At 41.0% G+C, this 18,239-nt stretch overlaps 1 protein-coding gene and 1 non-coding gene across 2 annotated transcripts; both read right to left on the bottom strand.

Moving 5' to 3' along the window:
- Positions 1 to 707: 707 nt before the first annotated feature.
- EIF4G2 (eukaryotic translation initiation factor 4 gamma 2) lies at positions 708 to 14,312 on the bottom strand. Its single transcript, XM_024756964.1, is given in 24 exon segments — positions 708 to 1,534; positions 3,317 to 3,438; positions 3,526 to 3,737; positions 3,894 to 4,098; positions 4,433 to 4,691; positions 4,777 to 4,992; positions 5,081 to 5,185; positions 5,339 to 5,464; positions 6,068 to 6,181; positions 6,564 to 6,724; positions 6,815 to 6,956; positions 7,227 to 7,325; positions 7,405 to 7,488; positions 7,674 to 7,784; positions 8,500 to 8,651; positions 8,733 to 8,799; positions 8,890 to 9,021; positions 9,755 to 9,857; positions 10,390 to 10,530; positions 11,193 to 11,258; positions 11,592 to 11,718; positions 13,025 to 13,036; positions 13,643 to 13,845; positions 14,308 to 14,312. Coding segments are annotated over 24 exon segments (3,027 nt in total). The 3' UTR covers positions 708 to 1,471.
- Positions 5,873 to 6,015, bottom strand: LOC112407722 (small nucleolar RNA SNORD97). Its single transcript, XR_003004817.1, has one exon. It is a non-coding gene; the product is annotated as a small nucleolar RNA SNORD97 (small nucleolar RNA).
- Positions 14,313 to 18,239: the final 3,927 nt, after the last annotated feature.

Below are 18,239 nucleotides of genomic sequence, written 5' to 3'. Positions count from 1 at the left end.
ACACTGAAGACAAAGGTTCTATCAGATTTAGCAGTATGGTGTATTACTGTCTGCCTAGAGGCTCCCTCCAAACCAAGTACAGGTTGCTCTTAGAAGCTAACACGAGCAACCAGGACTCCAGCAACACTTTCAAGAGCCCCTACCCAAGCCAAAGCCTGCCTAGGACTGTCACATTCCTGGGGCTGGTTAACAAGGGCAATTTGAGCAAATGCTTATTAACTGGTTTCTGAAAATATATTTTAAACCTCCATGCAGGGCTTCAGTTGGATTAAGGAGCCAGTTTTACTGGGCTACTCTGGGGTTTCAAGGGGGAACCTTCCTTGAAACAGGAACAATTACAATTACTGATAATGATGATAGGATTGTTACACTGGTCTTGACCATGAGGTGATGAACCTCTCAGTTCACCACATAGTTCAGTATGGTGACGAAAAGATAAACGTCACCAAGTTTGTCGTTATGCATTAGCAACGTCCCTCTGAAGTCATAAGACTTGTGATTCTCAGCACTGCGCTTGATTACAGGAATCGTATATTGGTTACTTCCAGTAACATGACCTAAAGAGGAATAACCACCTTGAATTTTCTGCCTAATCAGAAAATTGTGAATTTCTGATTATGAATTAGAAGTTCCTAAGACAGACCTATCTCAAAACAAAACCTGTCAGTTCTTCATAAGTAGGTGCTACTTAAAGTCACACAACTATATCAAGTATCACAATGTTTATTGATAGATACAAGTATATAAAATCAGGGCATGAACATGACTTGATAAATTAAGTAGACTTAATTTCAATACTATAATAAGAGGGACCAATTCAAATTCTCACCATTTGTTTCACACCCACAAAGACCACTTCAAGGGCATTTACGATCTCTCAAAACTGATCAGTTTTGTGCAAGTAAACCATGTTTCTTTTAAAAAGACTTGTGCACTTGCCCAGGCTCAAGGATATTAAAATCTAGCACATAAAGCCCATTACTAGAGGTAGAAATACAGGCAATATACTATTACGGCAACAACCATCAATTACAGTTAAGAATTTTTTCTGTAACAACCAAATGGATAATCAAATATTGCAACAACTCAAGTATTACTGAGCAAAGTGCATTTCTACAGTATTCAGTGTTGCTATTCAGTTTTCTAACTTAAAACAGCCTATGATAACTGGCAGCAAAGAAGGTCCTTGCAATAGACTGCCTCTGCTTGAGAACTTATGATGTAATTATTGCATGCTGCTAATATACTATCTAAACATTAAAGATACTCCTAAAATATTTGATGGTAGACTATGATTAAGACATTACACTACAAAAAAACCTTATGCAGAAGGAAATCCTAACTGACGTGCTTCTGCTTTAAATATTGTGAAAACATTACAGCGGAATGAATTTTCGCAGTGGTTAGGTCAAATGCAGTTACATCATAGCAACAGTATGTTTTGCACAATTTAAGGCTTTGGCTGGTTCTTTTAGTCAGCTTCTTCCTCTGATTCTTCTTCAGCAGTTTCTAGCCAGGTTAGCCACTGATTCACCTGTAAATTTGTAATTTAATGAAATAAGTAGTACTTACAGAAGACAGAATAGCAGAATTTTTTATTCCAGATCGAATAAACAACCTACCTAAGGACAAAAGTTTTAGATAGTACCACACATTTTGTAATTGCAAAGTCTTCAGAACCTACATTTGTGTATTAGCTGTAAGTTATTTTAAAGAATGGCTTAAGGACAGGAATAATAAAGACCCAGACATAGAGAATGGACTTGAAGACACAGAGAGGGGGAAGGGTAAGCTGGGACGAAGTGAGAGAGGAGAACTATACACTACCAAACATAAAATAGCTAGCTAGTGGGAAGCAGCCACATAGCACAGGGAGATTGGCTTGGTGCTTTGTGTCCACCTAGAGGGGTGGGATAAGGAGGGTGGGAGGGAGACACAAGAGGGAGGGGATATGGGGATATACGTATACATATAGCTGATTCACTTTGTTATACAGCAGAAACTAACACAACACTGTAAAGCAATTATACTCCAATAAAGATGTTTTAAAAAATGGCTTATTATTTGGATTTAGGATTACAAGCCGTTTAGGAACCGTCAGCTTGGGTGTCAACTTGGGTGTTCTTTGACACCACTCCCATTACACTTCAGGACTGTTTTAATATGGGACAGTGGCTCCTCCCAAACTTAAATACATAAGCAATGCAGTGTGTGTGTGGGCGGGGTGGAAAGGCACACAGGACAACAAAGAAGATTCTGAGCAGTAGATCTCCAGCCCCACCCCGGACCTGTAGGATCAGATTCCCCAAGGACAAGACTACGGACAAATGCTGTGAGGATAATCCTCATGAAACTAGTTCCTGAACCTTAGGAATAAAGATACCATAAACCAGCATTTCTCAAAGCCTGGCCCCTAGAAAAATAGTATGAGAATCACCCGGGTTGTGTAACACACACATGCCTACTAAATCAGAATGTCTAGGATCAGACCTGAAACTTCCTTTTAAATTACTTTCCAGATGATTAACGTATGCTGTGGAATCCCCTAACATACAAGTTCTTCCCCATGGCTAGAATTCTACTCCACTAAATAAGATAAAAAAATCATGGTATGAGAAATCAGAAACAATCTCATGTTTACTGACAGTTAAAAAAATGTCTCAGGGGCTTCCCTGGTGGCACAGTGGTTGAGAGTCCGCCTGCTGATGCAGGGGACACGGGTTCATTCCCCGGTCCGGGAAGATCCCACATGCCGCAGAACAGCTGGGCCCGTGAGCCATGGTGGCTGAGCCTGCATATCCGGAGCCTGTGCTCCGCAACGGGAGAGGCCACAACAGTGAGAGGCCTGCGTACCGCAAAAGAAAAAGTCTCAATCCAATCGTGTACAATCACCCTATCTTTATAAGTAGCTTTACTTCTAAAAAATGTTAGCCACCTCTAATCTAACAGCTTAGACACTACTAGGATTGAAACCTTTTATTCCACAGCTTTACTTCATTTTGCTAACTGCCTACTTTACCACAGTGGAGCACAGGCTCTAGACGTGCAGGCTCAGCGGCCAGGGCTCACGGGCCCAGCCGCTCCACGGCATGTGGGATCTTCCCAGACCGGGGCACGAACCCGCGTCCCCTGCATCGGCAGGCGGACTCTCAACCGCTGCGCCACCAGGGAAGCCCCCTACCACAGCTTTTAATAGTGAAGAATCACATGTATGTACAAATTACCAGGACTATTTTGCTTGTATTTCAACTTTAAAGGGCTCATTATAAAACAATACCAACTGGAAAAAGCACACCAAATTTCTCTCAAGATTTACCTGGAACAAAGCCTTGCCTTTCCCTGGAAACTCTTGGGTTATGTCTTCTTTCCAAGCCAAGAAAGCTTCTTCTTCAATAATCTCCATGTCATAGAAGTGAACAAAAAAGCGGAGTAACATGCCTAAAAGACAAAATGTAACCCCATTATTTAGTGTGTGGTTTAAGAATTGCCCCTCACTCATCATTCTTCTGATGTTGGTCCTCTCACCTTTCGGGAAGTTGCTATTGTAGCAGTGCACCTGAAGAGCATAGAGGGCACTGACTTGTAGATCAACGTGATCATGAAGGAATTTCTGCATTACTGGCTTGAAGGAAAGAAGCAGTTGTTTTTCCTGCTCTAACTGTTCTTTGGAAGGAGCAGAGGAAGAATCTGTTTCATCACTGGGTGGGTTTACTTCACTAGAAATGTACTGTAAGAAGCTGCACAGAAAGAGGTCTTGTTAGAACCTCAAAATGAATTTTCTAGCTCAAGAAACAGACAATTCTTAGTCCCTTGCCTTATAGATTTTTTTCTAGGAAACAAAACACAGGTTAACTCTCTACTAAATGTAGAAAACCACAACTCTGTTATCTTACCTAGTCATTAAGACGTTCACAAATCCTTTATCTACATGAAGTTTGGGAGAGATGTTCTCTTTAATCCACTTATATATGGTTTGAGGAGATGGACCCAACTTTATTTGCTTTAACAGTTCCTTCTCCAATTTGAGGAGTGGGAATAAGAAACTCAGTCCCTTTCCTTCCAAGATCTCCAACATGCGGTCCTTATTCTGATCAATTTCTGAAGAGACACAAAGCCATTCCCATCATCAGGTAGTTCATTTTACCTATGTTGGTCTAGAAAACTGCTCTACAAATGATTTTCCAAATACACAAGATTCATGTAAAATAATAAGGAACTAACCTAGCAAAGGAAACCCAGTATTTGGACCAAATGAAAATAGTTAAATCATAATAACCTCTTCTTTTTATAAAGATGAAGTCTGTCTGTGGGAATGCTTATTGTTATCTGGACAGGATAATCACACTGACCTATATAAATTCACTCAGGGTACTAAGGAATCCCCAGATTTAGTATTAAAAATAAACAAAAAAAATCCCCAGCATTGTCTTACCTGGGAGCATTTTCTGCATATTGACCTTGCTTTGTTGGAAAAGCTCTGTTAACCATTCTCGATCTTGTAATTTAGCTAATTGCTGAAGACAAAGTAAGAAGAGAGGAAAATGGGTGCCACTTTCCAGTGGTTGAGCTAGTTCTGAAATGCTCACCAGCTCCGAAATAATAGCACGAGCTGCAAACTGTGCTAAATATGATTTCACCAAGGGGATGTCAACCTCCAGTTTGGGGCACTGGTCCAATACATTCAGGAAAGCCTTAGAAGGAATATATAACAGTCAGTTTTATTAGTTTCCAAATTTGAAAGGCAAGAGTTCTTATGGAATCCGGAAAGTATTCTACCTGCATGAAGTTGTCACTTGTGGCTATCCCCTCCTGTTTGAGTAAACTGATCAAAGAACTTGCTTTTTCTTTATCTTCATCACTTCTGTCTAGTGACAGGATGATTACTTTGCTTAACATCTCGGGGAGAAAGTGTTTAGGAGCCCTCATCTCTCTTACACCATTGACAGCTTCGTTTGCATTTCCACTATTCAGATATTCGGTTACAACAGTTTCCTGAAAAGAACAAAGTCCAAATATCTTTAGAGTTTTCCTATCTCAAATACACTCCATGAACCAGACTATGGGACTATTTGAGACTTACGGTTAATTTAAGCAGTTCTTCCTTTGACGGTGGTGGCTTTTTACTGGTCTTGGCAGGCTTTTCCTGAATAAGTGGTGGATTAGTTTTGAGACCAAGCTGAGGTGTCTAAAAAACAGCAAAATGGTAGATATGAATGTTTAATATTTATTATTAAAAAGGAGCTTATGAAGTTAAGAGAGAAGACATTAAAAAGCAGCCTTCAGACATCTTCAGAAAGTACTGGAATGACAGAAAACACTGTCATGCTACAGTGCATACCTGTCCCAGAGGTGGTGTTTGAGTGCGCGGTGGTTGTGCACTGGGAGGAATCATAGTTATCTGAGGCTGAAGCTTTGGCACTTGATTTTTATTCATTAGGAAAGACTGAGCAGGCCTCAGGCTAATCTAGAATTGCAAACAAATCAGAACAGATATCCAAGTTAACAAGCAGTTAGCTAACATATTAAATGCAACACTCCAACATCCTAAAGTTAATTCAGCATACACAAGCATGATAGAATCTATGGCAGAAATTTAAATATCTTAAATAACTAAACAGGTTACTCCATGTTATTAGGTTTAATTTCTGGCAAGAAAACTAAAGATCTGATGCACACAAAAATAAAATACTGTTATAAATCTTATACCAGAATTCTCCAAGGATTAGCATCACTAAAATATTGAAAACCAGAAAATTTAATTAAGAGTTTAGAAAACATTTTACTCTATTCTAAGTCATTCTATTTGCAGGGAAGTCACAATAAAAATCTCATTAACCATTTTCCTTGCTCTAACTGAAGACTTTTAAGACATTTGCCCTCATATCTCATAATCTTCACTCATAGGATGCTGGACATCCAAAGAAAGAAAAAATAGTACAGAAAAGAGAGAAAGAAGGTAAAGAATTCCAGCATTAAGTCCTCTTAATAACGCGTCTTTTTATAATCATCGGGCAATAGATCTCTGAATTGACAAACTATGGTATATAAGTAACATAGGCAAGTGTACCTCATCTGCATTAAGCTGTCCTTTCTTAGAAAACCGAGGTGGCATATCCTTCGACTGTCCTTGCAGCTGGGATAAGAGTCCCTGACTCTGGTTATGGTAGAGCTGGCTTAGCCCCTATTTCAGAAAGAGAGAAAGAAAGTCTAGATAAAAAGGGGTCCACAAATTATGGTAATCAAGTACCAAAGGGATGAGGCCAAGCCATAGGAAAGCTTAACTGAATTTGCCCAGAGAAAGTAAAAGGTGAAACAGGAAGAATAAATATCTAACCTAACTTACATAAAGCGATGTGACTTTACTAATACTTTACTAATCTTAAGGATAAGCATTTTACCCAGTTTGAAATAACTGTCACACATATAAATTTGGTTTAGAAAAACACACATTGTTTTTAGGTTTCTTAGACCTGAAATATCTGTCCTTTTAAAAAAGCAAATCTATTCATATACATTCCAAGATTTAATACCTGTTGCCTAAACATCCTTAAATGTTTTCTTACCTGGCTTTTCATAAACTTGCCTCCCATTTCCCCAAACTGCGATTGTGTGGGAGGCATGATGTGTCCCCCATGGCCATTGAAGAGCTGATTTGAACGATGACGCCCCATGGTGGGTGAAAATCTATCCTGGATAACTCCTGGACCAGTACCAATTCCGCTACCTTAAAATACAGACGTGAAGAACTCTTTACTATTAAAATGTTAAAACTCAGTTTTTAATGTAACCAAACCACTATTTTGTTCAAAATCACCTGGCATTTGTCCAAACATATCAGCAAGTCCTCCAAGTGGGTCCCTATCCATTTTCATCCTGGGTGGCATGAACGGTCCCTCCAGAAAGAAGTCACTTCTCATCCCTTGAGCCATAGGAGCAGGAATAAACACTCCTAGATCCTTCAGAAATAAAGTGAATAAACACTTATTTCTGAACACTGTTTTACATAAAACTAAACTTCTTATATTGGGAAAACTAGAAATACTTCCCTGGACTATTAAGAGTGCTATTTATATAATTTCTATAAACAACTTCTCTCAAAAGGGCATACAAAACACCATAAACATTAAGCTCTACTGGTAAGATGAGACAATCTCAAAAAGTTTAAGGTCGTCTTAGTGCTATTATAAACTTAAAACCCACTTGACTAAAAACAAAGCAAAACTTACTTTTACTGCATCTTGACGGATTTGATTGATCGTCTTTGGTCCATTGTCAAGAAAAGCCTTGCGAGGAACCCAATGGTGTTCTCTCAACTCTACGGTATCCTTTAATATAAAGAGTTTTAATAAGTATTATTTTAATATTCCTAAACAGAGTCAGCATACCTAAAGAAACCAGTTTCACCTGCAGCAGGAAACGAATCCTCGCCGGCAATTCCTTACTTAACATCAAGGAGCACATTCGGGCAAAGTACTGATCCATTAAGGACTGAAAGAAAAAAAAAAAAAAAACCACTTTCAGAAGAAAACACTAAAGGCAAATGTATACTATTTAAGGCTTCTAAGTATTATCAAGGTTAATGACTAATAGCTATCCTCTAGATCACAAAAATAGGTTTGATTTGAATAAATATCAAGACAAGCTTACACTGTTTCTGTCAGCAACACACATACCTTGGCTCGTTCATGGTCTAACCTAGGTCCCACTGTCCTCATTATCTGACAGAGGCACTCCAAATCCTCTCCCATATCTTTGAGTTGGACTCTCTTCTTTTTTTCCAAAAGCTACCAAAAGAAACAAATGTCACATGTTTATAAATCCTTCTTGGGGGGCTTCCCTGGTGGCGCAGTGGTTAAGAATCCGCCTGCCAATGCAGGGGACACAGGTTCAAGCCCTGGTCTGGGAAGATCCCACATGCCGCGGAGCAACTAAGCCCGTGCGCCACAACTACCAAGCTTGCGCTCTAGAACCCTAAAGCCACAACTACTGAAGCCCAAGTGCCTAGAGCGTGTGGTCTGCAACAAGAGAAGCCACCGCAATGAAAAGCCTGCGCACATCGAAGAAGAGTAGCCCCTGCTCACCCCAACTAGAGAAAGCCCGCACACAGCAACAAAGACCCGACACAGCCAAAAATAAATAAATAAAATAATTTTAAAAATAAAAACAAATCCTTCTTGGTTTAGATGTAGCACTTTCCCTTAAGTTTGCATTGACTCATAGTTCCTACAGTGTCTAGTATAGAACTCTTTATCTGGTTTCTGTTGAAGACATCCCTCCAAACTGAGCAACTTACACATAGGTAGGCAATCAGTTCTACCCCTACCTCGCAAAACATACTGCATATTTACAACATTTAAATAACAATTTTGCTGGCAATCTGAAATATTTAGCCTACCAATACTCTCACATGGCAAAGTTATAAATTATAATTGACCCATTTCCCCCAAATAACGATGTACCCAGTGATTAATATAAGCTTACATTCCCACTCATACTTACTGTTTTGATGCACTTATGAAGGATAGATTCATGAATAAGATCAAGCTTTCCAAGTTCTCCAATGAATTTGATGTTCCCCAACATCTTGATCTTAGCAATGGCTCTCTGTTCCTCCTCCTCGGGGAGGAGGGGATTTTCACGCTTATCATAGACTGAAATAAGAAAGAATAAAGTCAACATTCAGAATTAAGTTGAACATATACAGTACTACATAGTACCGAACAAATTCTCACCATCAACATTTCTGGTTCGGTTTTCAAATTCATCTTGTAATTTGGAAATTAGGAGGCGTCTGAATGTCTATTGGAAACAAAAGACGCTTTTGTCAGGGCTTGCTAATGAAACCTTTTCAAATCAACTTTAAATAAGCAAGCAAACACTACCACTTACTGTGCTTTGCTTCTGTCCTGGCTGACCCTCTGCTGCTGGGCCATCAAAGTTTGGTGCATCTTCTGCCAGTCGCAGACATAGCTAAGCATACAGTGAGCTATACTTTGGCTCTTCTAGGGCTTTGTCCACAATCTAAAATAAATGACTTTTTAAAACTAAATATGACAACTTTTGAAAAAACCTTTCTTTATAACTTAATGCTTCCTTGCAGTCTTAAGGATCTTGAATCTCACAAATTTCTGACAAATTCTCTATGCCTCATCCGTAACCTGGGAATAAGAACATCTCTCTTGTGTAAGGCTTATTGTGTACACTAAATCAGGTGAGGCATGTAAAGTGCTTTAGCACACAGCCTAGAAAAATATAAGCACTTAAAATTTGTAAGCTATTGCAGTGTACCAAAGAAGTCTAATTACACAGATCTCATATTAGCAAAACCCTCCCCCCTCAGGAGTTGAAATTATATTGGAAAAACTATAAACAGATGCTAGAATCACATCAACTATCATAAAACTCATTTCCAAAACTAAAATATGGCATTTTTCACATAAGGAAAAACAAAGCAAAAACCCCCTTAATAGCCTAATAACCCAATTAACCCTGCAACACAACACATACAATTTAAAATGACCTCTTAAGTCTGATACCATTAAAAGTTAGTGCTTTTCTAAAAAAAAAGAGAAGAAAAAAAAAACCCCACCAGTGTTCAGAGATACATACATCTAACGTGTAACTCACACCTCAGTTTTAAGCAATAATGCAAATCTAAAAAACAACAACAACACACACACACACACACACACCCCAACCTGGGTTAAATCTTTTCCTCTCCCTTTCGGTTATTAAGCCAACTTATTTAACTTACCAGCAGTATGACCCCTTTAAGGATGAGTTTAGACTCTACACCCACATTGAGGAGCTCAAGGCATAGCTTGTCAAACTTCTCAGGAGTAAGCTTATTTAGTATGCTAGGAAAAGAGGATTCAGACTAGGTATCAGCCAACACACAAGGAATTATTTAGTTGAAAAATCGCCTTTAAATTATGTTCATTTTTTCCCCCATCACTTTCCCCTTTAATATCAAGACATATTCTTCTTAACCCATCTAACCAAAATTGAAATAAACCTGTTATTTAAAATATATCTACCTAATTGGAGGGTCCCCAGCTGTTGGACAAGAAACTCATCCTCAAAACCAAGGCTAGATACAGGAGCTAAAACCGTTATGTTCTGTGCATCACTGGGTACACAGCAGGCATAGGAAATGTCAGCACAATGGGCTTGTGCATTTTAGCCCAATGACTGAAAGCAACTAACTGAGCCCCAAAACACTGATGTGTCAATTTTCAGCTTAAAACTGTCAACACTGGCATTCATTAAAATAGACTTAGGGCATGAACATTGCCTTCTAAGTAATACAGCATACACACAAAAGAAACACAGTTAATCCATTTCTTCCCTCCTTTTGTTTAAAGGACAAAACAGCCCCAATAAACTTACCCTCTTACTTTCCTGAAGATTGCATCATGTCGTTCTTTTTCATTTGCGGAGTTGTTTGCTGCGGAGTTGTCATCTCGTCTAGTGCTTCGTGCAGGAATCCATTTCTGAGCGTTTTGCCCTGGGGTTTTCCCCAGGAACTCGCTAGTAAAAAATTAAGAAAATAAAGATTAAGGCAACTTGAAACATAGCATCCACTCACATATCAAATGTCATACAGATCAGAAATCCCTCTAAACAGAAAAAACAGTTTAGGTTTTTCTCAACTTCCCTTAAAACTAAGCAACTCACAATCAGTGGTTCTCAAACAATATTGCATATCAGAATCACCTGAAGGGCTAGTTAAACGATTCCTAGGCCCACCCCAGTTTCTGCTTTAGTGGGTCTGGGGTAAGGCCCGATAATTTGCATTTCTAAGCTCCCAGGTGATGCCAGTGTTGCTGGTCCAGGAGCCACACCACAAGAACCAACATCTTCTAATGTCTCATGACCATGTTATACGCATACAGATTTACTACCACAATTTAGTATGGACAATAATGGCTGGCTTCAGAAACAACATCAGTGAAAGTAATCCGAAGTGTAACAGGATAAAATAGCAATTGAGAATGTCAACTCATATTAGATGGTTTGGCTAAGAAATAATTAAGAACTGATATTCTAAATTTAGGACATGTAACAGAAATCATACCCATTAAGATAGGATTCCTAATGCCTTATTAACTATGCTGTAATGCGTTAGAAACACCATTAACCTAAATCTGTTATTTACAGAAGTCATTCTTTTCACATGTTTACTACTATACCTGTTGCCAGCAGTCTTGGGATAGTGCTGAGGTGCACCCCTACTTCCTCCTCCGCCCGAAGAAGCACTATTTAACAGAAAAACTTTTTTTAAAAAAAAAGTATACCCCAAGTATATTTCACTCAAAAAAGATAAACGATCTCTTTAATTATTCTGCATTTCAGTAATTACCCCACAGATGAAGACTGAACTTAGGCCCAATGGAAACTCAATTAATTACATTTATTCTTCAGATAGCAAATAGAAAACAATGACAATTTTAGGGCTTTAAAAAAAATGTACACTGCACATTATAAATTAAACCTGCAGCACAATTAAATCAGAATTACTTGGTGTGGTTATTCCTTTGGTTTTCTAATTAGTCTTGTCACAATACTTGCCAAAATAAATCTACACATACCTGAAACGAGAAGCACCCCCTTCTGCAATCGCACTCTCCACTTTGGCGGCTTGACAACGAAGAATCTTCAAAAGAATAATATTAATGGATGGGGTGGGGAGGGAAGGGGATGGGAGAAATGAAAACCCTAGAATGAAAAAGAGGACCAAAATTAGACACTATCATACAAATCTGTAAGCCCGCTTCAATTACAATTTATTTCAGAGCCTGACACTGCAGTTGATTGACCTTACACTGCATTGCAGATCTCATAAGACTAAAATAGAATGTACTCGAAACACAAATGGACAATAAAATTTTATTTTGTTTACCACCTGGAAATTCTCGTGTTCAAGGACGCAAGGAAGTGCCTACATAGAAATGTAAGAACCTCTCAAATGCTAAGAACCTATCCTTAAGAAAGCCACATCCTACCTCCTTTACAGCTGAGCACTGAGATCAGTAATAGACAATCTAACTCTTAACAAGACGGGCACGTCCTGGGAAAACAGTTTTAAGTTTTCACTGCCTCAACAACGAACTACACTGAATAAGGGGTAACTGAAGACGGCTTTCCCCACTGTTCACTCTTAACTGGGCGCACAGGGCCCGTCAGAAGACCGGGACCACAACATGGCAGCAGGAACCTCCGCCCCATTTTTTCCTTTCCTGGGAACAAAAGAGCAGTGGATTCCTCCCACCCAGGCCCGAGTTAGGGAAGTGCTTCCGACAGCCTCTCGCGAAGCCGCCGTGGGGAAGCCTCGGGGAGGAGTGGAGGCCGCCCCCGCGGCCCGGCTCTTTGTTCTCAAGCAGGAAGGCGGCCTCCTTCCCACCCGCCGCCTCCAGCGGCCCCCTCCCACCCATAAATCCCCGAGGAACTGACAGCCGCCTCGCTGCTCCCTCCCCACCCGACAAAAACTCAAAAACCCCCGCTTCCCTCCCCTCTCCCGTCGCAGGCAGGGCTCGCCAGGCAGGCCCTTCGCTTCTCCACCAAGGGCAGCCCGGCCGCTCCCCGCCGGCCCCAGGCCTCATACACCTCCTCCCCGCCGGGAGGCCGGGCTCCGGGACTCCTCCGCCTCGGCTGGTCCCGCGCCAACGGCCGGGCCCTCCCCGCCGGCCCGCGTCCCTCCCCCCAGCTCGCACCGCCCCGCCACGCTCTCCCCGTCGGAGCACACCCGCGCCCGGGCTCCGGCTCCGCGGGGAACGGCCGCCGACAACCACAAGACGTCCCGGGGCCACCAAGTTCCTTCTACTCCGTCAGCAACGGGAAGGGAGAACAAAGGGGAAGAATTTTCAGGTGCCCGAAGCGCGGAGGAAACACTAGAAACGGGTCGCCCCGCCCGGTTCCGCCTGCGGCCGCCATTTTGTACCGCTCGAGAAGAAGCGGGCAGGGGCGGCGGCCATTTTAGAGCGCTTCACTCGGCGGCGGCGCCGGCGGCAGCGGCTCCACTCACCTTCACCGAGAACTCAGCAGCTGCCACTGCAGCTGCCCCCTCAGGATCCGGTCGTCGGGGACGGGCGGGGAAGGGAGGGGGAGGGGAACGGAAAACAAAAAAGGGGGAGGGAAGGGGGAGGAAGGAGTCGGGACTGGCTTGAAACTCTCAGCTCAAAAGAGTCGCTGCTGCAGCCTCCGCCCGATTCTCGCCGCCACCTCCATAGAGCTCCGACTCGCTGCTGGCGCTGAGGCGTGTCTGAACCCGAACTTATCACTCTAGGGCAGCCGAACCCACCAGAGCCGCCCCGAATGGCTCCTTTGCCACCCAATCAGCGACCCGGCTTCTGTCTGCCGCCAATCAGCGCAGGGCGGTGGGGAGGAGCCACAGGGCCAAGCTCGGTTGCGGCGCAGCCCCTCCGCAGTGCGCAAAGCCATATTCGCGAAGGCTCTGAGGCCAAGCCAGTGGCGTAAGGGGAACTGAGCACCGTCGGGTTGCGGCCCATTTGCGTAAAGTCCTAGAGCCCTTTGAGTCTGCGTTGATGTGGCTGCCTTGTCTTCCTCCTGTCTCTTTGTTCCTGGAGCCTGTATCCCATGCTCGAGATATCCAGCCCCCAGCCCCTCTACCTCGTTTTCTCACCGGGAATGTGGGAAGGAAGCTCGCCCTTCCACCCGACCCTGTCCTTGGCGTGTGCGAGCTCTGCTTTTCCTAGCGCCCCCGAGGAGCCGAGATTGCCCCTCGCAGGCTGGGCCTCCCTGGGACGGACCTGTAGGGCTAAGGCCTGGCGCCCCCGCGGCGCTGCGCCGGGAATCGTTGGTCTCCAGGTGCTCGGCTTCAGCAGCCTTTAGGTCGGGGAGCTGGAAGAGTAGCGTTCAGGAGAAAAGACGATGCATCTCCAAGCGTTAAAAGAGCTTTATTCAGTTCCCTATTGATTCCACCCCCTGCTGAGTGAATGAGAAAGGGATGAAAGGAAGGGGTTTATTGTCTTTGTACCTCACTAAAGAAGCAGCTTTTCCCAAAGGAATGTCCTGCCAGCGGTCACGGAGGAAGACCTAGAATATACCAGAATTCTTTGGAAGAAGTGTTTGCGGAGGGCGGGAGTCTGGAGGATTTTAATTGCCAGCTCCTGATTTGTTTGTTTTTTAAGCACTTTGAAGACTGACAGCCGTATATTTCCATTTTACAGAAGGTCCATCCTAACAAATAGGATTAGGCTTTTCAAAGCCGGCAGGTTGCACTATTTATACTTCTCGGCTAATATTTTAAGGGAGAGTTGCAGTAAAATGAAGTATTCCATCGTTTACGACATTTTAGCTATACAAAAATGGAGTCATATTTCCATATACTTAACAGAAATGTCTCCATCTTCATCTTGAATATAGTTCTTGATATAATGTGTAATCTAAAGGAAGAAACTGTGTGTGTGGGGGGGGGTGTTTTAACGTGGATGACGTTTAAAGAAAGTGTCCAACAAAGGGCAGGATTTCCAAGGATTCAAACCTGTTTGACATGTCAACAGCTTTGGGGTTGAAAGTACCTACTCCTCAATACGATTTTCAACCGAGGTGCCAGTTTTTCCTAGGACATTTACACCTGATTGTGGAAGGGTGTGGTGGACCCTGAAGGTTTCTAACACAATTCCAGGATCTTTAGCTCTTTGCCAGTGTATTAGGCTGATCATTCCCCCTCATTATTATATTTTTCTAAAATTATTGCTATCAAGTCAAGTTCACTTGAACTTTAACAACTGGAAAAGATATTCTCACCCTTGGAGTTAGTTACATGTAAAAAAAATTTTTTTTAAAAAGGAAACTATTTTTAGGAAAGGCAAAAATCGTGTTTCAAATACAAGAAGTACAACTTTGTAATTTCAGGACCCTTTTAGCTTCAAAAACAATACAGAATAATATTTTAAAATAATTTCTGTAGGGCTTTACAGTTTGCAAAAAAGCTTTCATATATATGTGATACTTTTACATAACTGGCTTACATTCTTCATGATTGATAATACATTAATCTGATAGAAAGAATAGTGTTCAAAAACTATTCTAGGTTAGACTTCAAAGAGTACTTACTGAATCATAAAACCTGGGTGGTCTTCTAATTGAGGAACTTGAAACTCAATAATTAAAAATAAAAGAGGTTTTATATAATTTTTGCTAACTGTGAACCCCCTATGCTATGGGCTTTGCAGGTATGAGTGTATGTGAGAAATTGGGCTAAGAGCAATAAAGTAGAAATACGGATAAAACACAATCTTTCAATTACCTTTCAATCAGTGGGCGGCGCAGATATTCACATTTTGAAATATTTCCATCACATCATGGTTGTATGAAAATTCAAGTCATCTGGAATTTAGCTTTTAGTTTATAGAAAATTGAATTTTAAATACACCCACTTCAATCTGCTCATTTTAACACTTACATTTTATGTCAGTTTTCTAAGGATTGTGAAGCTCTTAGACTACTGACTGACTTGTTAACTTATAGATATTTGCATTAGTTTAATTAATAATGTCAAATGCTGGTTATTATCTTCTCTGTGCTTAAGGGTTCCCCAATCATACATCTCCAGCCCAGATCTCTTACTGTCTTCAATTCTGAGTCTCTAACAGCCTATTTATCAGAGATGCAAACTTGCAGCCATATTTAGTCTAGGCCATACAGTAGTTTTAAACATTTGAATTAGTTGACATTGAAATTTTAGGAGATTTTACATACAAATCTAGATTTCCATCTTTTCATGAAAAATCTTAAAATATGGCTATACTGGGCCTGAAATTCCAAAAGGGCAACATTCAAGTATAGCTGAGTAGTGACTGCCTCATCTAGATGTTTTCTCTTCATTCCACCATAGTGAAATCTGACTTTATTCACTCATTTATGTTCCTGTGCGGCCTCTATAGCCATTTTTCTTTTTTTGTTGTTATTTATTCAAATTCAACAGACTCAGTATTAACTGACCATCTTCCTATTACAAGGAAAAGGAGCAGACCAGCTAGTTCAAATATCTTCTCTACCACTTACTGTGTGACTTTGGGCAAGTTTAACAACTCTCTCTTCTTAGTTTCTGAATCTATAAAATGGGAATAACTGTATTTACAGAGGTGTTGTAAAGATTAAATGAGATAATATATGTAAAGCCCATAGCATAGTCCCTGATGTAGTAACTACTTAATGTCAGTTACTTTATTGTCAATAATATTGATTATCCAACTGCTTCACAACTATTTTAGTTTTGCCAAGGATTCCACTATTCTTCTATACTAGAAACTCTGATCAGGTATAACATTCAATTTATTATTGAGTCCCAGTGTTACTTCCCTCTAAATCATCTTCTTCCTACATACATCTGCTTTCCTACAGTGTCATTGCTTGCATGCTAATGTAGGCCTTAGTAATTGTTCCTCCTGAATTATTGAAAAATTCTGGTTGTTCTATAGTCTTTTCCCTCTATGCTGTGTACTCATATTAGCCTTCCTTAAAACACTTTTTTCCCCAGCATATTACTACCATGCTTAAAAGAATCTTAGTGTTTCACTATTTTCTACATCAGTTTGACCTCAACCTTGGCTGCACAGTAGAATCACCTGGGGGAACCTTTTAAAACTCTCCATGTCTTGGCTGCAACCAAGACCAGATAAATCCGAATCTCTCAGAGTCGGATCCAGCATCAGCAGCTTTTAAAGCTCTCCAAGTAACTCTAATGTGCAGTGAAGTTTTGAGAAACACTGTAGCAGTTCGGAGTATTACAGAAATGATAACATTTACTGCTGAAAAAAAACCTAGGAAAAGAAAACTGGCCTCTGGAAACAGTAAAAGACTTTGCCCAAGTAGGGAAACAGGCATTAGAACCCAGGGATCCCATTTCATATGGCTTTGCCTGGCTTTCAGACCCTTCATCTGCTGGCCCTACCCTACCTTTTCTATTGGCCTTGTTTTTCACCACTCCCAGACACCCAGTGGTCTCTCATAGAGCCAGTTACACTGGTATTGCTGCCTCCAAAAATTCATTCCCACTAGCACTCCATTGCTTGCAATTTTGAGGCCATCCTTATTTATCCCCTTTACTATTTCATTTCTGAAGCACCGATATGAGTATTTAAGTACCCTGCTCAAAAACCTCAGGGGGTCTCCCCTAAGAGAATAACATAGGGACCCCATAGTTTGGCATAAAAGACCCTTTGTAATCTGGTTTCAGACTACTTCCCTGTTTCTAGACACATCCCTCCTCCATTTTTTGTTATTCATAATCTAGTTCTACAGTACTCAAATTTTGCTCCATTATAACATCCATGTTCTATAACATATGACCAAAATTTGGTGATCTTTTTCTACTTGGCAGAAAAAAATAAGGCTAATGAGTTAATCTACTAATGGCTAGGCAAGGAGCTTGGGCTTAATCCCTGTTTTCAAAGAGCTCACAATCTAGATGAAGAAAAGATATATACACCAATTACATACAAGGGCAGGAAAGGGTAGAATCAATGCTAAACTGAACAACCAAGAAAAAATGCTGTAAGGTTTCATAACGGGAATAATAGGGGATGAGGCTGGGGCCATCCTTCCTTGAATGCCAGAATGATGATTTAGGACTGACAATATGAGCAAAGTTCTTGAGCTGATCAGACCTCTAGTTTTGGTTTAAAGTTGATCAGTTGTAATTGATCAGAGTGCTGTTGTAGGGAAATTAACCTTGTGGCTTATGTAGAATGGATTGAAAGGCAAATCTGGAGATAGGGAGGTCAGTTAGAAGGCTATGTACTGCAGTATTTTTATGGGGCTTACTTTTATCTCCCTTCCAAAATTGTAAGGCCATTGAAATGCGGAACACTTCTCTTGCACTTCGAATAGAGTTCTTTGCACATAGCAGGAGCTGAGAAAATATTTGTGCATATTATCTTTTTGACATTTATTCATTCCTTTTTCTCTTGGCTTCCATGACTTTACACTTTCCAGGATTTCCTCCTACCTCATTGGCTCCTTCACCAATTCAGCTGTCTCTGCTGGCTTCTCCTCCTCTGCTTGACCTCTAAATATTAAAGTATCCAAGGATTTATTCTGGGCCTTCTCTTCCCTCTGAGTACTTTCTCCCTAGGTAATTCATCTGTCCTATGACTGTAAATACCATTTATATGGTGATGATTTCCAAATTCATATCTTCATCTCTGATTCATTCCCACCCTGCCCCATGCAAGCTATAGATATATATCAAATTGCCTACTGAAATTTCCCCT

This window comes from Neophocaena asiaeorientalis, unplaced genomic scaffold, assembly GCF_003031525.2.
Source record: "Neophocaena asiaeorientalis asiaeorientalis breed wild unplaced genomic scaffold, Neophocaena_asiaeorientalis_V1.1 scaffold504, whole genome shotgun sequence".
Taxonomy (NCBI): domain Eukaryota; kingdom Metazoa; phylum Chordata; class Mammalia; order Artiodactyla; family Phocoenidae; genus Neophocaena; species Neophocaena asiaeorientalis.
Note: the sequence above shows the minus strand (reverse complement) of the source record. Positions and strands in the feature narration are given on the sequence as shown.